The sequence below is a fragment of the Physella acuta genome, unplaced genomic scaffold, assembly GCF_028476545.2.
Source record: "Physella acuta isolate Inbredline_101_S28 unplaced genomic scaffold, ASM2847654v3 ptg001095l, whole genome shotgun sequence".
NCBI lineage: Eukaryota > Metazoa > Mollusca > Gastropoda > Physidae > Physella > Physella acuta.
The window spans coordinates 36,962-61,140 of NW_026732612.1; the positions used below are offsets into that span (position 1 = coordinate 36,962).

A 24,179-nucleotide genomic window follows, 5' to 3' on the forward strand; every position below is an offset into this window, starting at 1 on the left:
TTCAGCAAAATCCCCTTACGTACATTAGCACTATCCCTCAAAGTTGCCTTATCCACTGACTTCCGCTAACAGTATTTTTACTTTGTTGCTTAGTTTTCAAGTCTTTTTAATTTTAACAAAAAAAAAAACCCCGTTAAAAATGCAGATGTTGATGGTTTGATAACTTTCTCCCCTATCGTATAGCTTTTCCCAGATTTAGCGATGAGTAAAGACATTTGATAACAAGCCTTAATAGTAAGAATGATAGTTGCATTGGGAGAATTAAATAGACTTTAATGTTACTCCTTGTTTTTTTTTTTTTTAATCCTAAAATTTGGAAAGTAAATAAAATCTGAATAAATCTACGCATTATGTTTCCCCTTCCAATGTGTCTGAAGGCTTCCTGGTTTCATTGATGAAGACATAAAGGTGATCGTTTAGTATGAACAGCAGGTGTGAAGCCAAAGTTTAAATATTCTTTTGAATGCTGACACATTTTTAAATTCTTTATATGCGCCAGTTATTTCACTGTTGGCTTAAATAGTTAGAGCTATTAATAATAATAATAATAATTGAATATTGTATTGTCATCGGAAACAAAGCTTCCCTGAAAATTTCAGCGCGCTAGCTAACTGGGAAGTGCCCGAAATTTCGATCGCAAGATTTGATTGGAAAAACAAATAAACAAACAGACGCGAAAGCAAGTTAAAGAAAACGTGGGAAAAACCAAATCACGCACACGGGAGTAGTAATTTCTCTACGGAAAAGGAAGTGAAACCATTTAATAAGTGTTCCTGTACATAAAAGAACGGAAACTAAATAATTCGCATGAGCAGTTTTGTTTCTTTTTACGACAAATTTTTAACGACAGTAGCAACACGGCGGTTATTACGAAACATTATCGGCAGTTTTAAAAGCGTGTGGCTTCAACTCTGGTAGCATGTTTGAATTGTCCCCTAAACAAGCTGACGCCCTGAGACATACTTTTTAAAATATAAATGTTATTTGTTTCCAGGTTAATCCTCGAAGAGTAAGCTTACCGCTATCAACCCCCCCCCCCCCCGTGCAACCTTTATTTAATTAATTTTCACCTTTAAATTAAACCTATCCTGATTGCATATATCTATTATTAAAAGGAGTTTTGTGAAATCCGAGTTTACTGATTATAATAATAATATAATTGTTTCTTCTTAGTTATGTTACCACTGTAAAGAAAGCTAAATGTTTTACTAGTTTGATAAAACCAGTGGTTATTTTGTGATTTTTAAAACACCCCCCCCCCTCCCCCCAAAGCAACACACTTATATTAAACAGCCGTGCTCGTGTTAGTAGGTTGACACTGTTTCGATTTATAACTTAACTCAACACTTGGCACGAACAATTAAGAGCACAAAGGTTGTTTCAGTCTTTGTTACCAGCTATGAACACAGGCCTATTGTGTTTTATTGTATCTACCAGTTCAAGTGAACTGTTGGCCAATCCCAACACATTAAAATCGGCCTACGTGAAACCATTCTAGAACATGTCCACGGAAGAAGCAACGGTTGAAACAAGGTTCAATAACACTTGTATTTCCTGCTTCTAATGTCAAATTAGGTGTCTGTATTTAGGTCATAGGTAGCATAACCAAGCAAAAATTTGATTCATTTAATTTGTTTAATAAAAAAGTGCAGGAAGTAGAAATGTATGCAATGTTTCTTTCCGACAATTTTCTCCGGTATGGGGGAGGGGGGGGGGGGGGCAATTGAAACTATTGAGGATGCGGAATTAAATAATTTCCGTGGTGGGCGGCGGACACTTTTAAAAATGTTTTTATATAAAAAGTATATATTTTCTAATTCGTCCGGGTAGGGGGCAGTGCCCGAAGAGAGGCCAGAAAGAAACTCTTAATGTGTGCGTGTTTGAAATAAAACGCCAACGGAAAACATTCCGGGTACTGTTTGTGTATGTCGGATTGTGTATTTACGATTATCCCATCCCTCTTGTATAAGTACGGTGGTGGGGGTGGGTGAGTGGAGGAGAGGGGCGGTATCCCTTCCTCAAGACAATTCATTTCCTTAAAGGTGTAACTTTACCTTTGCTGCGCACGAGCAAGATTAGCACCTTTCGTCTTCCGGTCCCTTGCATTTATTAGCTAGGTGTCACCCGCCCCTTCACAAACTTGCACCACTGTTGTAAATATTTAACGCCACTGATCAGAAGTCCATAAATGACGTCACGCTTCTAGGTAGGGGTAGAGGACAAAAACTTTGTAACCTTTTTAATGTAAATTCGGTGTACCTTTTTTAATGTAATTTGTTTAAATCAAATTCGTGGGGAAAAAATTAAATTACTTTAGAAGGCGAACACGATACGAAGAATCTCAATTTACATAGGGGTTGGGGGGTGGGGGGAGAGATGGAGTTAGCTTTGTGTGTTATGTCTGACTTTAGGACAACCTTTTGATACAAACATAACCAGCCCACCAGCCCTGCTATGAATCCCACCCCTCCCTGACATCCCACCCCTCTCCATCGTCGTAAATATTTAACGACCACGAGGCTCTCCAGAGTATCCATATAAATTAAAGAGAACGGGCCTGATCAGTACATGTAGCCAACTACCGTGTCGGTGTTTTAAATGTGTCTGGTAGTAGAGATTTATGTGTCCCGTACCCGGTCCAAAAATAAGGCAGGGGTTTTTAAAATGTTAATCCTGTACCTTCACCTCAACCCTACAATCCTCGCAATAGCACCTAAAGCCATCATTAGCACATAATCCTTACAGTGGAAAATAATCCGTGCATTAGAACCTAATCCCGCCACGCAGCATGAGGTGCCCCCCCCCCCAGTCTATAGCTTAGCAATATATATATATATATATATATATATATATATATATAATTATATATAATTATATATAATTATATATATATATATATATATAATTATATATAATTATATATATATATATATATATATATATATATATATATATATATATATATATATATATATATATATATATATATATATATATATATATATATAATTATATATAATTATATATATATATATATATATATCCTAGGTCGCCATGACCACCTTACCCTATCTATACCCTTGCATTGTACAAAAGATCTACATTACGTATAGTCATCGTTTTGTACTCAAGTTTCCTTTAAAACCCTCCGATTGGTAACGAAACTACCATTATACTTCTCATCAAAACCAATACTTTCCTGGGCCACTTTGGGTATTATAATTATCTCACACATGTGTTAGTAACAGTAAAATATTATATTAAACGCGGAGATTAGTATTGTAATAATACACCCTGTCTTAAGGATTAGTGTAATTGAGCCTAATTTACTGTAGTCCTTATTCACATATGAAGTTTCTACATATGAAATCAATGTAAGATGTGCTTTAATAAAGAGACTTTGTACGATTTACCTATGAGATAGGTATGTATGAACTGAATGCAGTTAAACACAGTCTGGGCCAATGAACAGGGTTGATAATTAAACAGGCCGTAGAGATACGAACCCACAGTGTTACAATCTTTGACTAAATAAAGAAAGTATTCTTACCATTGCATAGCAGTGTCTTGTCCAATTCACCGGTGTGAGACAGAAATGTAATCACCTACTTTTTAACTCTGTAACCAGAGAGTGTTGAAATTATGTTGATAGATTGCTTGTTAAGGTACTCCAATAAATGAGTATTAGAAGATATCGGTTATTCGTAAGACGTTGTATTGAAGGCTTAAGCTATGATATTATATCCTTTTTATGTGTTTGAACAAAGAATTTTTTTTCAGAAATGTAAGAGAATGTAGATAGCACTGAAGTTCGGTGAATCACTTTTAAATTGCCGTTTAATATCCTTTCACATAGCACTAAACTTTGGCCAGTCTGGTGTGGCAACTCACATAGCACAAAACTTTGGCCATCTGGTCTAAGGGTTGCCGATACACACCCAGGGCCTGGTGCTATTGATTTCTCATCGCAGTCAGCTGAGGGGGAGTATCGATCAGATAGATCAGGCGACGGTTCGATCTGTTGATTACCGCTGGTTTATATGTATTGGAGGGGGGAGGGGAGGGGCGTAGGTAATAATTGTATAGTCTGGGGTACAGTGAACCCGACAATTGCAGTGTAATAAGTTATGAGTCTTTCATCACGATTATGATTACATAGGGCTAACTTTGTACACTCATATGGGTTATGTTTCACGTTTCTGGGCCTAGCCATGTGCTATCTTAGTTGGTGTGCTAGGCTTCTTCCCGCATGTTGCATGCATGCAATTTTCACACTTGGCAGCTATTGTAAAAGTGGGATTCTCGACACGAGCCCTTTTTATTTCTAAATCCCTGAAAAAACACGGTCTCTGTATATCCACTAATCCTAGTCTTAATCCCGGCTCGCCTGTATCATACGAGCATGTTATTATGGCTGACATAGGCAGGGTAGGGTCTAAACCAGATGGAGATTGGCTTGAGCACAAAGCTGGTCTCTGAATATCTATCTGCTTGCACTAAACATTGAAGCCCCGATACCTCGATATGCAACCTTCGCGGAGTGGTGTTTGTGTATGTGTGTGAAAACCGTTATATCTAATTAAAACAGTCCGATTTTTTAAAAGTGATCTGTTTTTAATTCTAGCTTATTAGATGGGGTTCTTGGTTAATGCATGACATAGTTAGGGGATCCACATCAAAACGCCATGCGAAGCTCTCCGTTATTAAAAACCTGAGTGAGAGAGTATGCATGACATGAAAAAGATAAACATGCTCAAACAGCCCACCACAAGGTCGCCCCCGGCAATACATGCTGTAGTCACATCAGTTTCACCCACCAGCCAGCATTGGTTTAATGCAAAGATTATGTTCAGACACGTTACCCCATCACGCCGCCTGTTTAAAATGCTTTCTTTGTACTCTTAGGCATGTAAATAAAAACAAAATGGCAACAGGGAAGTCTATATTTGTAAACACGTTCTAGAGCCAACTATGTCGGCTAAGGACATTTCATGAGTGATAATATACAACTTTCGGGAATTCCCACTGTAGGCTTGTTTCTGTTTCACACACGGGGTTTACCGAGAAGGGCTGAAGTTCAGTAGATAACAGTAACACTGCCAGCAGTATAGGTTCGTGGGCAAAGTGGCAGGGATGGGTTATCGTTGGGTTATATTCTTACATGTGTTAGGGGTAGATTAGAGCAGGGGCGTAGCGAGGGGGGGGGGGGGCGGGGGGTGCGGACCGCACCGGGTGACACCATTTAGGGGGGTGACACCAAGGCAAAAAATAGCAAAATATATAGAGAAAAACTCGAGGGGGGGGGGGGGGGTGCAAATCGAAAACTTAAGGGGGGGGGGGGCGGGTGCAAATCGAAAATTTGAAAATTTGTCCCTGGGAAGGGTCTCTATGCCTCTGGGGGGGGGGGGGGTGACACCATTAAGTGCCGCACCGGGTGACACTCTACCTCGCTACGCCACTGGATTAGAGCAATGCTATGGATCAGTACTTTTGATTTTATTTAAAGTAGTACACTGTAATGCTTTAACAATTATATTTGTAATGAAGATGTAACAAGCGATTTTGTTTAAATGAGTTATAAAAATAAAATAAAACCCTCAGCTCATTATATAGTGGTCTGTTATATATTTATAACATCATATAGATAGGTCGTATAAATTATGTCCGAGCTCACTAAAGAAAATGTTATAAATCTCCGTTCAGTTCAATTTTTGTGAAAAAAAATGTTTGCGTGGATCAGCCGGACCCGCTTGTTCATGACAATATCACAAGACAGAAGTGATCGTGTACTTAATATAGAACACAAAAAATGTGACAGTCTCGGCCACATAGATAGGCCCTACACGGTGTAGACTGGCAGTCTCGGCCACATAGATAGGCCCTACACGATGTAGACTGGCTGTGTCCAAGAGGGATATATATATATATATATATATATATATATATATATATATATATATATATATATATATATATATATATATATATATATATATATATATATATATATAATTAAAACAGGCCCCTAACCCCAGATAGATATTTTCTTGTTTTTTGCTCTCCGCCAAAGTCAGAATTTTTTGCTTTGGTATGAAGGAAAGGCAAAATATTAAAATACCAACATTAAATTAAAAAAAATCAAAACACGAATAGGACTAGTCCAGCACCATTCATGGGGGCCCACCGAGATTTTTTTTCCATTGGGGCCTACCAGGATTAGACCGGCGGCCCAGTACACTACTGCACATACACATAACGTAACCTAACATTTCTGTCGACACATCCGTAATATCAAATAACACACCCTTTTCCATAAAATAAATCTAACGCAACATTTAAAAACAACAACAACCACAGAAGAGACCATCTTTACATCTTCTGTCATATAGTTTTAAGTATTCTATTCAACAACAGTAATTTATACGATGATTAACATGTTTCTTATCTTTTTTTTATCATAGTAATATCTATGCTACATCACATTTCTTACACACCGGCCCTTCCCCATTCTACCTTAGCGCATTGTCTTAAAAGTCATAGCCCACTCCTTTCACATCAGTTAAACGTGACATAATGGAAATTCACCTTTCATTAACATGGTGAACTCTAATCATGCAAATCTCTTCTTCACTTCTAAGGCCAAGCCTCGTCTCTGTTTTGGTTTACACCTGAGTTATTTTTAGCTCATAGCCTCTTTAGCTGACTTTAGCTAAAGTCAAATGGTTTGTTTACATAACTCCTCTAGTGTAACACGTTATACCAACAACACGGCGACATTACTTTATATAGTTTCGTTCTTTAACAGTGCATTGTAACCGACCTGCCGGTGACCTCTAGAAGTAAATACAGCGTCTGTGACCTTGACACTCATGCAAATGGCGGATGCTCTACTGTAGCCGGTGTCCAGTGTAATACACATGGTCATCTAACTCGTGTGACACTGATGTGTAATTAGTGACACTGATGTGTAATTAGTGACACTGATGTGTAATTAGAGACACATGCGTAGTCTTTTAGACATGTGTAATCATCAGACGCACGTGTAGTAATTTGACACAGATGCGTAGTAATCTGACAGATATGTAGTGACACAGATGGGTAGTCGAATGATAGGATGTGTGTAGTAATGTGACACATGTGTAGTCATGTGACAATGATGTGTAATCATGTGACACGTGTGTATTAATTTGACACATCTGTGTAGTCATGTGGCAGGTGTGTAATTATATGACAAAGATGAGAAATCATCTGAGACTGAAGTGTAAACTGTTTCACAAATGTGAAATCATGTAACATGGTTTACAGCTATTAGATGCAGATGTGCAGTCATATGACATGTGTATAGTCATGACACATTCAAACAAAATCACTCAAGAAATTACACAGAAGAAAACACAGGCTTATTTGTAATGTGATGTTGAAAAAATCCATTTTATTCCAACAGCTCCCACATTTTATTCTTACAGCTCCAACATTTTATTCTTACAGCTCCCACATTTTATTTTTACAGCTCCCACATTTTATTCTAACAGCTCCCACATTTTATTCTTACAGCTCCCACATTTTATTCTTACAGCTCCCACATTTTATTCTTACAGCTCCCACATTTTATTCTAACAGCTCCCACATTTTATTCTTACAGCTCCCACATTTTATTCTTACAGCTCCCACATTTTATTCTTACAGCTCCCACATTTTATTCTAACTGCTCCCACATTTTATTCTTACAGCTCCCACATTTTATTCTAACTGCTCCCACGTTTTATTCTTACAGCTCCCACATTTTATTCTAACAGCTTCACATTTTATTCTTACAGGTCCCACATTTTATTCTTACAGCTCCCACGTTTTATTCTTACAGCTCCCACATTTTATTCTAACAGCTCCCACATTTTATTCTTACAGCTCCCACATTTTATTCTTACAGCTCCCACATTTTATTTTTACAGCTCCCTCATTTTATTCTTACAGCTCCCACATTTTATTCTTACAGCTCCCATATTTTATTCTTACAGCTCCCACATTTTATTCTTACAGCTCCCACATTTTATTCTTACAGCTCCCACATTTTATTCTAACAGCTCCCACATTTTATTCTTACAGCTCCCACATTTTATTCTTACAGCTCCCACATTTTATTCTTACAGCTCCCACATTTTATTCTAACAGCTCCCACATTTTATTCTTACAGCTCCCACATTTTATTCTTACAGCTCCCACGTTTTATTCTTACAGCTCCCACATTTTATTCTTACAGCTCCCACATTTTATTCTTACAGCTCCCACAATTTATTCTTACAGCTCCCACATTAAATTCTTACAGCTCCCACATTTTATTCTTACAGCTCCCACATTTTATTCTAACAGCTCCCACATTTTATTCTTATAGCTCCCACATTTTATTCTAACACTTTCCACATTTTTCTTCTAACAGCCAGCAGCAAGCCTGAAGATTTTTTCCCAGGAACCACAAACTTCAATTTGACCTGGAAAGTGAATGCAAATAGGACCCAGCAGTTCTCTCTCTTGATGGAGCCAGTACTTTCAGGTGAGAAAAAATTCTCTGTCTTGTTGGAGCCAGTACTTTCTCAAATCTAGAAAAATAATATACATTAATTAAACTCTTTTTGTTTAATTATTGTAAATAAAAGATTCCTCTTTAGATCTAACGATCCATTGGGCTGATGAAGTGGAGTTCATATGTTTCTTGACCTTCGCATATAAAGGGATAACGTGGTCAGCACTATGCCCAGCCGCCTTTACTTTCCCTATCTTAAGTTTGGTACCCACCAGAAATTATTTTAAACATATAATTATGTTTGTAATCTTCATGTTTTTCTCTCCAACTTCAGCGTGTTCCGGATCTTTTAATAATGACAGTTATCTAGTGAACCTAACCATTCAGCCTGCCCTCTCCTCTGTGTGCCGCTGGAAGTTTGAATCCACCAAAACCAAAGTTGTTGTTAGTGTGAAGAACCTGACCATCTCAAATGGCAATGATCTCTTGTCATTCTTTGATGGGGGAGACAGCTACAGTCCTGCCAAAAACAGTTTGTCCAGCTTTAGTGATGGTGAGTTGTAATTGGGGTGATAGCTACAGTCCTGCCAAAAACAGTTTGTCCAGCTTTAGTGATGGTGAGTTGTAATTGGGGTGATAGCTACAGTCCTGCCAAAAACAGTTTGTCCAGCTTTAGTGATGGTGAGTTGTAATTGGGGTGATAGCTACAGTCCTGCCAAAAACAGTTTGTCCAGCTTTAGTGATGGTGAGTTGTAATTGGGGTGATAGCTACAGTCCTGAATTAAAGTTTGTCTAGCTTTAGTGATGGTAAGTTGTAATGGGGGTGGTAGATACATTCCTGATTTAAAGTTTGTCTAGCTTTAGTGATGGTAAGTTCTAATGTGGTGATAGCTACAGTCCTGCCAAAAACAGTTTGTCTAGCTTTAGTAATGGTAAGTTCTAATTGGGGTGACAGCTACAGTCCTGATTTAAAGTTTGTCCAGCTTTAGTGATGGTAAGTTCTAATGTGGTGATAGCTACAGTCCTGCCAAAAACAGTTTGTCTAGCTTTAGTAATGGTAAGTTCTAATGGGGTGACAGTCCTGATTTAAAATTTGTCTAGCTTTAGTAATGGTAAGTTCTAATTGGGGTGATAGCTACAGTCCTGATTTAAAGTTTGTCTAGCTTTAGTGATGGTAAGTTCTAATGTGGTGCTAGATACATTCCTGATTTAAAGTTTGTCTAGCTTTAGTGATGGTAAGTTCTAATGTGGTGATAGCTACAGTCCTGCCAAAAACAGTTTGTCTAGCTTTAGTAATGGTAAGTTCTAATTGGGGTGACAGCTACAGTCCTGATTTAAAGTTTGTCTAGCTTTTGTGAATGTAAGTTCTAATTGGGGTGATAGCTACAGTCCTGCCAAAAACAGTTTGTCTAGCTTTAGTAATGGTAAGTTCTAATTGGGGTGATAGCTACAGTCCTGCCAAAAACAGTTTGTCCAGCTTTAGTAATGGTAAGTTCTAATGGGGGTGATAGTCCTGATTTAAAGTTTGTCTAGCTTTAGTGATGGTAAGTTCTAATGGGGGTGATAGCTACAGTCCTGATTTAAAGTTTGTCTAGCTTTAGTGATGGTAAGTTCTAATTGGGGTGATAGCTACAGTCCTGATTTAAAGTTTGTCTAGCTTTAGTGATGGTAAGTTCTAATGTGGTGATAGCTACAGTCCTGATTTAAAGTTTGTCTAGCTTTAGTGATGGTAAGTTCTAATGTGGTGATAGCTACAGTCCTGATTTAAAGTTTGTCTAGCTTTAGTGATGGTAAGTTCTAATTGGGGTGATAGCTACAGTCCTGATTTAAAGTTTGCCTAGCTTTAGTGATGGTAAGTTCTAATGGGGTGATAGCTACAGTCCTGATTTAAAGTTTGTCTAGCTTTAGTGATGGTAAGTTCTAATTGGGGTGATAGCTACAGTCCTGATTTAAAGTTTGTCTAGCTTTAGTGATGGTAAGTTCTAATGGGGGGGGGGGGGATAGCTACAGTCCTGCCAAAAACAGTTTGTCCAGCTTTAGTGATGGTAAGTTCTAATGGGGGTGATAGCTACAGTCCTGATTTAAAGTTTGTCTAGCTTTTGTGAATGTAAGTTCTAATGGGGGTGATAGCTACAGTCCTGATTTAAAGTTTGTCTAGCTTTAGTGATGGTAAGTTCTAAATGGGGTGATAGCTACAGTCCTGATTTAAAGTTTGTCTAGCTTTAGTGATAGGTTCTAAGTGAGGAATCTTTGTGGCCCTTTATAATAAGCTACTAATGTTGTAGTCATTTTTTCTTTATATTAAACTACAATCTTTTCTTTCATTGCACCAGTTTTTAGTTTAATAGAAAGTAAGTTTAAAAAGAAAATTGTTAAAGAAAACAAGTGCCCATTATAGATATACTAATTTTTAACATTATTTATTGATCTCAACACATCCTGGATTCTATTTTAAATCTTTAATAACAGAAATAAGTGATAAAACCTATTAATTATACTAAGGTACTAGTACACATATTATTCAATATCTATATTGGAAGCAAGCTTTGAAGATCTATAATTTTTTTAGTGAGGAGTCTCAAATTAAAATGAAATGACTGATCCTTTACACAAAAAACAAATATTGTTGTAAAGGGGCACAATTCTGAGAATGTTGTTCCCATTGCAGGTTACCTGTTCTTGCCATCTGATACTAAAACCATAGTACAATTGACCCTTGGAAACACAGCATTCACCAGGACCATCGAGTTCTCTGTTCAATCTACTGGTAGGTTTTATATTCTAGTTTTTTTTTACATTGGTTCTTCAACTTAAAAAAATAATTAATACCAGCTTGAGGTTGACAAACAAAACTATTTCTTATTCTTCTGAAATTTTAAGTGAAAAATAACAAGCTTCTGTGTTCCTACAACTTGATTCATTTTTTAAGTAGTTACGAAAATGATTTTGTTTGATAGCTTTTTAAAATTCTCATGTAGCTCTTATCATTGTAGATTTATGACCTTACTTTAAATCCTCTTATCTGTGTATGTTGGGCACCTTACCATCTGATGTAGAAATTATACAAAATCATTAATCAATCATAATGGGGATATTTTTCCCCTTTCTTAGTACATTAACTGATTCTTGTTAGTTGTATGTATACAATCAACACCAAAGTCTCTCCATCTACAAATATTATTTTATTCATTGTCAGACAAGAGCATTATAACAAAATTTAACTATTCCTATTGATGACTATCTTCAATTCTACTTCTATCCAAGTAACTTTGCTTTAACCCCTGGACCTACAATTATTTCTACTTGACCTTCTCATCTGAAACTTTCCCTGCAACTGTGACACTAATTACCTATCTGGCTGTCCACTGACACTAACTAAATTCCTGATTGACCACTGACACTAAACTCCTGATGAACCAGACACTAACTAACCTTCTTGGTGACCACTGTCACTCACTAAACTTCTGGCTGACCACTGTCACTAACTAAACTTCTGGCTGACCACTGTCACTAACTAAACTTCTGGCTGACCACTGTCACTAACTAAACTTCTGGCTGACCACTATCACTAACTAAACTTCTGGCTGACCACTGTCACTCACTAAACTTCTGGCTGACCACTGTCACTAACTAAACTTCTGGCTGACCACTGTCACTAACTAAACTTCTGCCTGACCACTGTCACTAACTAAACTTCTGGCTGACCACTGACACTAAACTTCTGGCTGACCACTGACACTAAACTTCTGGCTGACCACTGACACTAACTAACCTCCTGGCTGACCACTGTCACTAACTAAACTTCTGGCTGACCACTGACACTAAACTCCTGGCTGACCACTATCACTAACTAAACTTCTGGCTGACCACTGTCACTAACTAAACTTCTGGCTGACTACTATCACTAACTAAACTTCTGGCTGACCACTGACACTAACTAAACTTCTGGCTGACCACTGACACTAAACTTCTGGCTGACCACTGACACTAAACTTCTGGCTGACCACTGACACTTAACTTCTGGCTGACCACTGACACTAACTAAACTTCTGGCTGACCACTGACACTAAACTTCTGGCTGACCACTGACACTAAACTTCTGGCTGACCACTGACGCTAAACTTCTGGCTGACCACTGACGCTAAACTTCTGGCTGACCACTGACACTAAACTTCTGGCTGACCACTGACACTAAACTTCTGGCTGACCACTGACACTAAACTTCTGGCTGACCACTGTCACTAACTAAACTTCTGGCTGACCACTGTCACTAACTAAACTTCTGGCTGACCACTGTCACTAACTAAACTTCTGGCTGACCACTGGCACTAACTAAACTTCTGGCTGACCACTGTCACTAACTAAACTTCTGGCTGACCACTGTCACTAACTAAACTTCTGGCTGACCACTGTCACTAACTAAACTTCTGGCTGACCACTGTCACTAACTAACCTCCTGGCTGACCACTGACACTAAACTTCTGATGTGTATTCTGGTCACCTGACTCTGACCTCAACCCTGATTGGTTATCACTGGTCATCTTGCTTCTTGTTCAGCTGTCCCAATTGACCACTAATATTGTAGCCATCTAACCTAGTTATAATTTGAATAGCTTTGCGTCATCACCCCATTGTCCCATGTAAACCTACAAGAAGTGAAACTAAAATACATTGTCTCCCCTAGATGTTGGTGGTCCACTGAGTGGTGCAGGAAGTCTGCTAATCAATAAAGGCCAAGCTAGTGAGGTTGTCTACTACCAGCTGTCAGCAGAGCCAGGAAAAGTGGTCAGTACAGTTTTCTTGTACTTTATCTTTACTGAGGCTTAGAGTTAAAATATGACATTCGTTTGCATTGATGAAAAATATTGAAAGTGGTTGTCTCCTGATGTTTCCAAGACTTTTCGACTTCCTAAACTATCTGATCAGCTTTTTACCTGATCATTTGTTGTTACTCATGTATACAGGTAGTTTATAAAAAGCACCTTCTACCTCTTCAGCCCACTTTTAACCAACAAATAATACTAACACCAAATAGGGACCCCAAAGATAATCGATCACTTTTAACCAGGTGAAACAATACTAACACCAAATGGTGACCCCAAGAATACCCCACTTTAACCAAGTCGTATAATACTAACACCAAATGGTGACCCCAAGAATACCCCACTTTTAACCAAGTCATATAATACTAACACCTAATGGTGACCCCAAGAATACCCCACTTTTAACCAAGTCATATAATACTAACACTGTGTAGTGACTACCAGGATACCCTTCTTTTAACCATATGGTGAAAAACAACTCATTTGATATGCACATTCTCAAGGCATATAAAAATAATTCAAACTCTGGCTATAACAAGTAAAACAACTATTTGCTATCTGTCAGTAGACCATATAACCATTACTTTAATAATGTTTGTGAGTAATAAACAAGTTTCACAAAGAAATCAAGAGTTTATTTAAGAACTGATTTTGGTTCATAGCAGTTAAAAGATTTAAATATATAAGTTCTAAAGCTTGCGTGTGTTTCTGATTGAAAGTTAAAACAACTATTTGTTCTCAAGCTTGTATGTTTGTAATGTTGAAAGTTACAAATATTTGTTCTTAAAGTTGAGTGGATTTGCTGATGCTGAGTTTAAAAAAATATTTGTTCTAATGCTTGTGTATGTTTCTGAAGTTGAAGGTCAGTGTCGACCCCAAGAATGTGTTCAGCTCCACTGTGGTCACCTTCTATAATGGCCTGCAGACCTCTGATGGCATTGTGTATCAGTACAAGTAAGTCTGCTATGGCATTTGCTAACATCTGACTTGAACAAACCCAATTTTTACTTTTTAAACCTGTTAACAAATTCTGATCTTGGCCTTTTGAAATATCAGATAGAAAAGTCTGACTTTAATACCAGTTAATATCCCTCTCTAATAAGTGCATGGGACGGAGTGGCCTAGCCATAGAGAGCTAGACTGCTAAACCTTGTCTCTTGTTCGTGTCCGGGTTCAAGTCAGTAGACTGTCCTTGAGTCCACCCAGCTCTTATGTGTACCTAACTCACGTTAGGGATAGTAAAGGCGGTTGGGCATAGTGCTGACCACACTATCCCTTCATATGCAGAGGTCACAGAAACAGGCGAACTCTACTTCACTTGCCCCATAAACAGTCAGGTTTTGAAGGGGAGCTTAACTTACTTACTAATTAGTTCTGTTTGTACTGAAATAAAAACCACACTGGTCCCTATAGAAATTTAATGTGTGCAATAATTCCATCTGTATTGATTATTTCATTCAAGCATTCCTACGTGGCTTGTCAGTTGTAAAGCACAAGAAGATGAAGTGGTTTTTTGTAACATAACAGAGAGCTTAGAGAAACAGGATTTAAAATTTAAAAAAATTAATGTAAAAATTGTAAAAATGAATATAACTTTAACTACAATGTTAAATGTTGTATGTGTTGCCTAGAGTTGGGAGCCTGCTGACTGATGTGATTGGTGGAGCTCAGATGTTGGTGGCTGTCCAGAATGTGGCCAGCAATGAAACGTTCAACGCCACTTTTGCAAGCATCCCTAAGGGTGAGTTGTCGTCAATTTGTCTTATGACGTTGGACAATGCTGATAAAGTACTTCAGTCATAAAGTGAATACAAAGTAGTTTAAAGCAAGCATATATTCCCATTTTCCTACAATGAAAGGGCTAGTGTACACTAATCTCCCATTGTTATAATTATCCATGCTGATTTAGCCAAATATGAATTAATAAAAGAATATATTTTTAGATGACCACCAAACTTCTTAAACCAACAATAGTAAAAATCATTCTTTGGTCTTTACATTGAACTTCTTTACCATAGTGACTAAGAAAAATGAGTCCAGTGATTGTATAAGATGTCAGCAGATATTTACTCAACCTATGCAAGGGGAATAACTCTACCAATTAATTTTAAAGTAGCATTACTTTCCTTTTTTTGCCTTATCAAATATTTGAAATTGTTGCCAAGTTATATTGCTGATGATGCTTATAATTTTCCCTCCACAAAGGCTGTGATGAGCTGGCTACCGCAGACAGTGGCAGTTGGAACATTCAGACGACCACCTCTAATTGCACTTACACAATTTTTCCCTACACTAGCAATGGTAATGTGGCTCACTGATATTAACTTATGCATTTTTTAAAATGAAGAAACTCAAGTGCACTGTTTACAAAATTTAAACCATGACAAATTAATTGATCTTTATTAATGGGCAAAACAGGTTGGGCAAATACAGCTTTTACATTTTAACAGAGTTGCCACTATATCTTATAATAGAAATTAAAGAGCAGCTTTAGAATGAACAATAAATTAAATAATTTAGCCTCACTTGGTATTGTTAGTTTAAATTCCAGTTTAAAAAAAAAATTACCAACAGTTATTATTCAAAAACAACACTTTCATGGCAACACCTAAAACTACCATGTGTCCTCAGGTACATTAATTGTTACCCTGGATGCTGTCACTGTGACTGGCCCACCACTGGTCATCTATGATGGACTTGTTGCAGGGAGCAAAGTTCTGGCACAGTTCTCTACTAGCCAGACCACAGCCATTCAGATCTTTGGGTCAGCTAATGAAGCTAAGAAAGGCATCAGGTAAGATTTGGTCAAGTTCATGGGTAGTTTGGGTCAGCTAAGGAAGGCATCAGGTAAGATTTGGTCAAGTTCATGGATAGTTTGGGTCAGCTAAGGAAGGCATCAGGTAAGATTTGGTCAAGTTCATGGATAGTTTGGGTCAGCTAAGGAAGGCATCAGGTAAGATTTGGTCAAGTTCATGGATAGTTTCTTTAATTTTTTTTAGATCCTTAGCAGTAGAAACTTACCCCCTTTGAACCCATAGCTGCTGACCTCAAAATCCCTCAGCTCCTGTGGTAAATGTACACGTAATAGACTCTCAATGAAAAATGAGGACTGTGAATATAAAAACAAGATTAATTTTATTAATATAAAGAATACATGTCCATAAATTCATCTGCAATACTTTATCCTAGTTTGCCTGTCCTCCTAGAAGACAGACCCTTCTTTCAGATGTAGCTAGATACCTAGGTAGAATGTCAATTGATGGAATTTTAAAACAGTCCATTCATTGTAAATAACAAATGATTAACAGAACAGAACAAAAAGTTTAGTTGGTGGGTGCCACCATGACAGGAACTTAAAACTTTGAGTCATATGCTGACTGATGTATTTCACTGACTGTGATACATTCACTGACTACGATGCATTCACTGACTGCGATGCATTCACTGACTACGATGTAATTCACTGATGTATTTCACTTGCCATGATGTATTTTACTGACTGATGTATTTCACTGACTGTGATGTATTTCACTGACTGTGATATATTTCACTGACTGCGATACATTCACTGACTACGATGTATTTCACTGACTACTATGTATTTCACTGGCTAAGATGTATTTCACTGACTGCGATGCATTCACTGACTGCGATGCATTCACTGACTACGATGTAATTCACTGATGTATTTCACTTGCCATGATGTATTTTACTGACTGATGTATTTCACTGACTGTGATGTATTTCACTGACTGTGATGTATTTCACTGACTGTGATGTATTTCACTGACTGTGATGTATTTCACTGACTGTGATGTATTTCACTGACTGTGATGTATTTCACTAACTGTGATCTATTTCCGCTGACTGTGATGTATTTCACTGACTGTGATGTATTTCACTGACTGTGATGTATTTCACTGACTGTGATGTATTTCACTGACTGATGTATTTCACTGACTGATGTATTTCACTGACTGTGATGTATTTCACTGACTGTGATGTATTTCACTGACATTGATATATTTCACTGACAATGATGACTAACCCTCCTATATTACTTTCAGGGTTTTTGTCCCGACAAAGAATAGTGTCTCCCTGCGCTATACAGTTTCACCTGCAGGTATTGTTTCATCTCTACCTCACCAGTGTTTGATCTCTATTCACTACTTATCCCCATATGGAAGCCCTTAAACATTTCATGATAGAGCAGAAAGTTACACCCTTGCACTGGTCTACTAGTTTAATTTTAACTATAAAAGTTATTATTCCCTTTAGTATTTAATGTTGTTTAGAAACATAGTTGTCATGTCATTCTATGTTAATGTTTTTCAATGTAAAACCAGGTTTCTTGTAGTAGTCATTAGTTGCTTAACTAATCAGGGAAGTATTTTTACTCTGTGTCTAATGAGTCTTCTCATACTGCAGGTGTGTGTGGTGGAGCCCTGGGGACCAAGGGTACCATCTTGACCCCCAACTACCCCAGCGTGTACCCTCTGAATGCCCGGTGTCAGTGGACTGTCCCAGCCAAGTCTCCACAGTTATTGTACCTGAACTTTGATAAATTAGATCTGGCCAAGGACCACTCAATCACAGTGTTGAATGACACCACACCCCTTCAAGTTTTTGGTAAGAAGTTGGAGCCGGGGAGAAAAGTTTCTGGTTGTGTGTTGACTGCTTGTGTGTTTTTCACTGACCCACAAGGTGACCCATGACCACATGTGTTGACCCACATGTATTCATTCACATTTATTCACCAACAAGTCATGTGATGACCCACTAGTAGTGATTCACATGAGTCGAACTATATTTATCAATAATACATATAGATCGCCACATTCCCCTTGTACTAAATGCTTGTATGCCCAATATTTTTGTGTGCAATGTGCTAACATTAATTATTCAATGCTGTTTGTATTTTACTAAATAACTGCTAGGCAGGTTTACAACAACTGCAAGGTGCTTAGAGGTCATGTTGGTGTTGATCCACATGTGTTGACCCACATGTGTTGACCCACATGTGTTGACCCACATGTGTAAACCTACATTTGTTGACCCACATGTGTTAACCTACATATGCTAACCCACATGTGCTGACCCACATATGCTAACCATATTGCTAACCTACTTTTATTGATCAAATATCTTGACCCACATCTCCACTTTTCTAGAATGTCCAGTTAATCAGCCCTGCCTCCCAGCAGACTACATTGTTGAAGCAGACGCAAACATATCTGTTGTCTTCCAGTCCAACAACACTGCTACACTCACAGACAGTCAGACAGCAAATGGAGCCAACATAACTTATCTTCTGCTAGGTACAGCAACCTTTAGATTTAAATTTTTTTTCTAAGAAATAAAAAAAAAAATTTAACTGTTAAATCAGTATATATAGCTGGTGTATGTTGTAAGTGAAATATTGCATTTTTGTACTAATCAAGTTTTTAATTAATTTCATTAGTTTTCACTTCACCTTCTTCAGTAATTTTTTTATTTGAATTAAAATTTAATTTTTTATTTACTTTTTAAACAAGGATTGTTATAAATTAACATCAATTTTTCTACTACTAAAAAGTTAAAAAAAAGTATACCCAATTGTAAACTAAAGTTTATTTTAGCTAAAATACTATAGTGTAAAAGTAAACTAATACTAAAACTCGGTTTACAGATTTTCTTTTAGCTATAACATTTTCGTAATCAAAATTTCAAAATTCGTTTTGCCTTCTAGAGTGTGGTGGTAACCTGCGCAAAGAAGGCAGCTTCAACAGTACTGTTGTCAACAAACTATGTGTCTGGTCCATCAGTGTCAGGAATGGTACTGAGAAAAATGTGGTCAAGTTCACCATCAGCACAAACAACACAGATGAACTGTAAGTCTCGAGTTTTGATTGCTGCAGCTATGGCACTTGCAATTTTGGTAGAGATTTTTATTTGCCAAAAATGTTTTAGTAAAAACTTATACATATTGTCAAAAATATTTTTGTAGATGTTAAATTTATTTTGCCAATTTTTTTTAGTAAAAGCTAATACATAGTCAAAAATGTCTTAGAAATAACTAATACATTTTTCTAAAAAATATGAATGTTTTTTTATAGAGCCTGCTTTAGGGTTAGCATTTGTATGAAATTTAAACATCTTCACAAGCAGAAATCTTTTTCTATGATGTTGACTCTGTATAATGTTGACTCTATGTGATGGTGACTCTGTGTGATGTTGACTCTGTATGATGTTGACTCTATGTGATGTTTATACTGTATGATGTTGACTCTGATGTTTTAATATCTCCACAGGCAGAAGTCTTTGAGTATCCATGATGGTGATTCTGTACGCAGCCCACCCATCAAGCCGATCAATGGTTCTGCCCAGCTGTCCAGTGCTGATGTCATTCTGGTTAAACTGGACACTGCCACAGGCTTCAACTTCACTTTCACCTTCTCCACTGAATGTAGGTTTCTGCACATAGTGCATTCACCATTGTGTTTACAGCCAACTTGTTCTTTGTGTTAATTTTTAGTAGGTTTCTGCACATAGTGTGACTAAAGGTGACTTAGAAAAAAGTAAAAGATTTATGAGATGAATTATAACAAACGAGCCTACCCGCGGCATATCATACGCCGCTATTTAGTTGTTTTATTTTCTACTTTTCGGTAATTCATAATTTGTGAATTCGACAGTATCAATGCTGCCACTGAAAATATCTGCTTTAAAACACTTTCAGTAGGTCGTTAAAGACAATACTACCCCCACCCTCCTTTCCCCTACCCTACACCCCCCCCCCGTGAAAGCAACCTCCTCTTAGTTACCTCCCCTAAGTTTAAAATCGTTTCAAACTAAATTATCTGCCCCTAATAGCCGTCACTAAACCTGGCTCTACGATTAATGTAAACATTTAGCGTGAACCACAGCTCACCAGACCATGTAGGGGTGGGGTGATAGGGGCTTAAGCTTGTTTTCTAGCGTCTCCAAGAAGAGAATTATATATATAGATCAAACATTTTTCCAATATTTGATTACCTTTTTATTCTGTTAAGCTTCAAACTCCACTACCATTGCACCACCAACAACAACATCAACAACAACTAGCCCAACTACCACCAAGAAGCCAGATACAGGAGACATTTATTCTGGATGGGGTAAGATATTGTTTCTCAATTCATAATGAACTTGTTTCATACCTGTTTTAAATGAACTCTTTAACTTGTACATTATCATAATGGAGTTTGCCAATATGTTTAGAGGAAAAAAACAATTTGTAGGATGTAGCATTGACATTTTTTTACTCTTATTTTCCATTTATTAACAGCAGGTGGCAACATTTATTTACATTTTTTCTTATACCTGACTAATGGGCCACATTTAACTCTAATACCTAAAGAAAAGGGCCACATTTATTCATTTAACTCTAATACCTAAAGAAAAGGGCCACATTTATTCATTTAACTCTAATACCTAAAGAAATGGGCCACAGTTATTCATTTAACTCTGATACCTTATGTTAAATTCCCTGTTCGAACCTCACGGGCCATGAGGCAGGTGAAGTAGAGTTTACATATTACTGCGATCCCGGCAAAGGAAAGGAATGTGTTTTCAGCACTATGTCTAGCAGCCTTTAGTTTCCCTAGGTATTCTTAAGAGCTGGGTGGACTCAGGGACGATCTACTGACTTGAACCCGGATTTGAATTCGAGACTTTCCAGTTAGCAGTCTAGCTCTCTACCGCTAAGGCCACGCTGTCCCATTTTACCTGATGTAATGGGTCAATATTAAATTTTAAAGAGCTGAGGTTTCTGATAACTGCCCCAACTTCAAATAATGATTTATCTTTACTTTAGCAGCTGTTTTCTTTAGGATTTAAAAAAAATAATTTTAAAATGTGTACTCTCTCAGTGAAGTCAGGTAGGGTAAAAAAAATAATTTTTAAAATTAATTCTCTCTCAGTGAAGTCAGGTTGGGAAAAAAAAATTTTAAAATGTGTACTCTCTCGACTCTCAGTGAAGTCAGGTTGGGTAAAAAAAAATAATTTTAAAATTTTTTCTCTCTCAGTGAAGTCAGGTTGGGTAAAAAAAAATAATTTTAAAATTTGTACTCTCTCAACTTGAAGTTAGATTGGGTAAAATAAAATAATTTTAAAATTTGTACTCTCTCGACTCTCAGTGAAGTCAGGTTGGGAAAAAAAAATAATTTTAAAATTTGTTCTCTCTCAGTAAAGTCAGGTTGGGTGAAAAAAAAATAATTTAAAATTTGTACTCTCTCAGTGAAGTCAGGTTGGGAAAAAAAAATAATTTAAAATTTTTTTCTCTCTCAGTGAAGTCAGGTTGGGTAAAAAAAATAATTTTAAAATTTGTACTCTCTCAGTGAAGTCAGGTTGGGTCCCTGCTTGCCTGTTTATTGGGATCCTCATCGGACTGGTTCTGTACTTTGTGGTGCCCCGGATCTACCGCCGTGTGCGTGGCAGAAGCAGCAACTACAGCAGGATGGGAGATGACAGGCCAGTTGTCACATAAATCTTTAGGGGCAAAGTTCGGGTTGGGTTAACTGAAAAAAATGTTTAAGGAATAAGATATGAAACAAACTTAACTTCTTATATTGTCTCATAAAGGTTATGTTTGTTGGGCCAAAATTTAAAAATTGATATTACATTTTTTTTGTTAGTTTTTCATTTCCTCCCAAATACATTTTGATTACACATGAGAATTAATTTGTTAAATACTTAAGTAAGCTGCAAGATTTTTTTTAATTGGATTAAAAATAAAAAATTTAATGTAATAAAAAAAAAAATTCCTTATAGTATAATTAATTAAAAACTTGACAAATATTTCAGTTTTTGATTTAAATGTTCTTATTTAAGATTTTTTTGTGTTTTTTGTTGGTTAAAAAAAGTGAAATCACTTAAGATTTTTCAATACCACTCTTCTTTATCAAAGTTCTGTTATTTTCAAATTAATTTCTTAACATTTTATATAAACCATTTTGTAATGATATTTTTAAAGTGATATTTTATAAATTAATTATATAGAACAAGTTATAGAAAAAATATTGATCAAATAAACTATGAACAAAAGTTGAAAACATTTTACCTTGGTTGGTGGCAATCCTATTTATAAGCCTGCATAAACAAAGCTTAAAGTTAAAGGTTAAACTGAACGGTTAAAGTTTAGTAGCCCTAAAGGTGAAAGTTGAAGTGTGGTGGAAAGGTGAAAGTTGAGTAGCCTAAAGGTGAAAGTTGAAATGCAGTTAGAAAGGTTTGAGTTATGCAGGCTTGTTAAAGGGTTTGCCACTATAAACCAGCTAAAAAAGCTGCCATTTATTTCTTGCTGCATGGAGTCAAGGTGAGACTCTTGTTTGATCTTGTTGCGTTCTACCGTTCTCTGTTGTATTTTGTAAAGCATTTATAATAACAATACTGCTCTGATGGATGTAGCCTTCATCTCTTCATTACTAATGCTCATCAGTGTTGTGGGTACCTGATTTCCTTAAAATTTCAAATAAAAGGAGGCCTCAGACAAATAGATCACATCAGAGAGGGGAACTCTGTGCCATATTTATTTTTTAAAGTTTAAATTAAACATTCCAAAATCTGTGGGCACTATTCCATATACGTGCAATATTTTGAGTATGTTTTTAAATTCTGAATTATTTTCTTTTCTTTCAATTAATTTACCAGAAAAAGAAATAGATCTGAATAAATTATCATTTTTTTAATATTTGAACAAATTTGATGTTTAGGTTTGCCTATTCTGGTAATATTGAAGATTGACAATGGAAATAAAGGTATACCATTTACAAGTGAAGCTTTATTTTTGTATCATTTCCACAGCCACCATTACCCTGTTTACCTGCCTTGTATTTTTTTAATTAAGAAAACTTGTAATCATCATTCTAATGGAGAATTTTAATTTGCAAAAAATAACCCCAATATTGCAGCTTATTAATGAATAGTGCCCATCTGTTTTTTTTTTACCTTAATTTATTATATGGTTTGTTAAGACAACATGGAAGAAAAAGCAATCTTTAATTTACAACTTAAGGTATTTCATGTTACATATCCTGTGGTTTAATTGTAACATGTGACAAACATCCATGACAAACTGAGCAACTTTGCACTACAATTGTTTTTTAATCATAGCTAGAAATATGATGAGTGGGTACAGAGTTTATTCCCTTTACAGTTTCCTACTCATACCATTAAAAAAATATTCTCACTTAAAATGATTGCAATTTAATTTTTAAAATAGCAACCTGAATTGACTGGTCAAAAGATGTTGGTTGCATAAGTTGAAGTTTATATTGAAACAGTCAAACTATGATTTTTCTAAGAAATGCTCATATTCTTAAATAGTTTACATTTTAGAAATAAATGATAAAAATACCTTGAACTTGTGCCAAATGTGCAAAATCACTCAACTTGTCGTAAGGTTATTTATTTATGGCAACATTTAAAATTTTTTTACAACGGATTGTAAACAATTTATAATATAGAAAGTCTTTCTTCATGATGAAACATGTGTATAATTTCTCCATGACTTTACTGACACTTGTTTTTATTTTGTTTTACAGACCTTAAATCTATAGAATAGCAAACAGCAAATATTGGACTAGAAAAAAAATATAGTTTAATTTTAAAACATGGATTGGAGAGAAATAATTATGATTGAGATAAATTATAATAATGGAGATGAATGATAAAGGAAAGATAAAAAAAAATAGCTTTACTTTTTGTTGTAAGTGAAAATCTGGTAACTTGTAGTTTGTTAATTGCATTTAAATTTTTGGCATTGGAAAAAAAACAACTAACAACCCTTTCTTGAAGAAAATTCTTATATTAACCTTTGCTTGTTA

At 36.3% G+C, this 24,179-nt stretch overlaps 1 protein-coding gene across 6 annotated transcripts in view; it reads left to right on the forward strand.

Moving 5' to 3' along the window:
- LOC131955688 (cubilin) overlaps nt 1-24,179 on the forward strand; it is a 40,721-nt gene that overhangs the window by 14,664 nt on the left and 1,878 nt on the right. The window contains exons 5-21 of one of the 6 annotated variants that reach the window (XM_059319902.1): nt 8,435-8,548; nt 8,853-9,071; nt 11,187-11,285; nt 13,203-13,303; nt 14,198-14,295; nt 14,973-15,082; nt 15,547-15,642; nt 15,973-16,135; nt 17,409-17,464; nt 17,770-17,970; nt 18,513-18,659; nt 19,070-19,211; nt 19,632-19,786; nt 20,373-20,474; nt 21,696-21,828; nt 23,067-23,111; nt 23,898-24,115. In XM_059319902.1, the coding sequence (XP_059175885.1) occupies nt 8,435-8,548; nt 8,853-9,071; nt 11,187-11,285; nt 13,203-13,303; nt 14,198-14,295; nt 14,973-15,082; nt 15,547-15,642; nt 15,973-16,135; nt 17,409-17,464; nt 17,770-17,970; nt 18,513-18,659; nt 19,070-19,211; nt 19,632-19,786; nt 20,373-20,474; nt 21,696-21,828; nt 23,067-23,097 (1,967 nt within the window). In that variant the 3' untranslated portion in view covers nt 23,098-23,111; nt 23,898-24,115. Of the gene's footprint in view, nt 1-8,434; nt 8,549-8,852; nt 9,072-11,186; nt 11,286-13,202; nt 13,304-14,197; nt 14,296-14,972; nt 15,083-15,546; nt 15,643-15,972; nt 16,136-17,408; nt 17,465-17,769; nt 17,971-18,512; nt 18,660-19,069; nt 19,212-19,631; nt 19,787-20,372; nt 20,475-21,695; nt 22,670-23,066; nt 24,116-24,179 lie in introns of those variants that run through there. The other 5 variants (XR_009388877.1, XM_059319903.1, XM_059319901.1 and 2 more) reach the window with 5 other exon arrangements.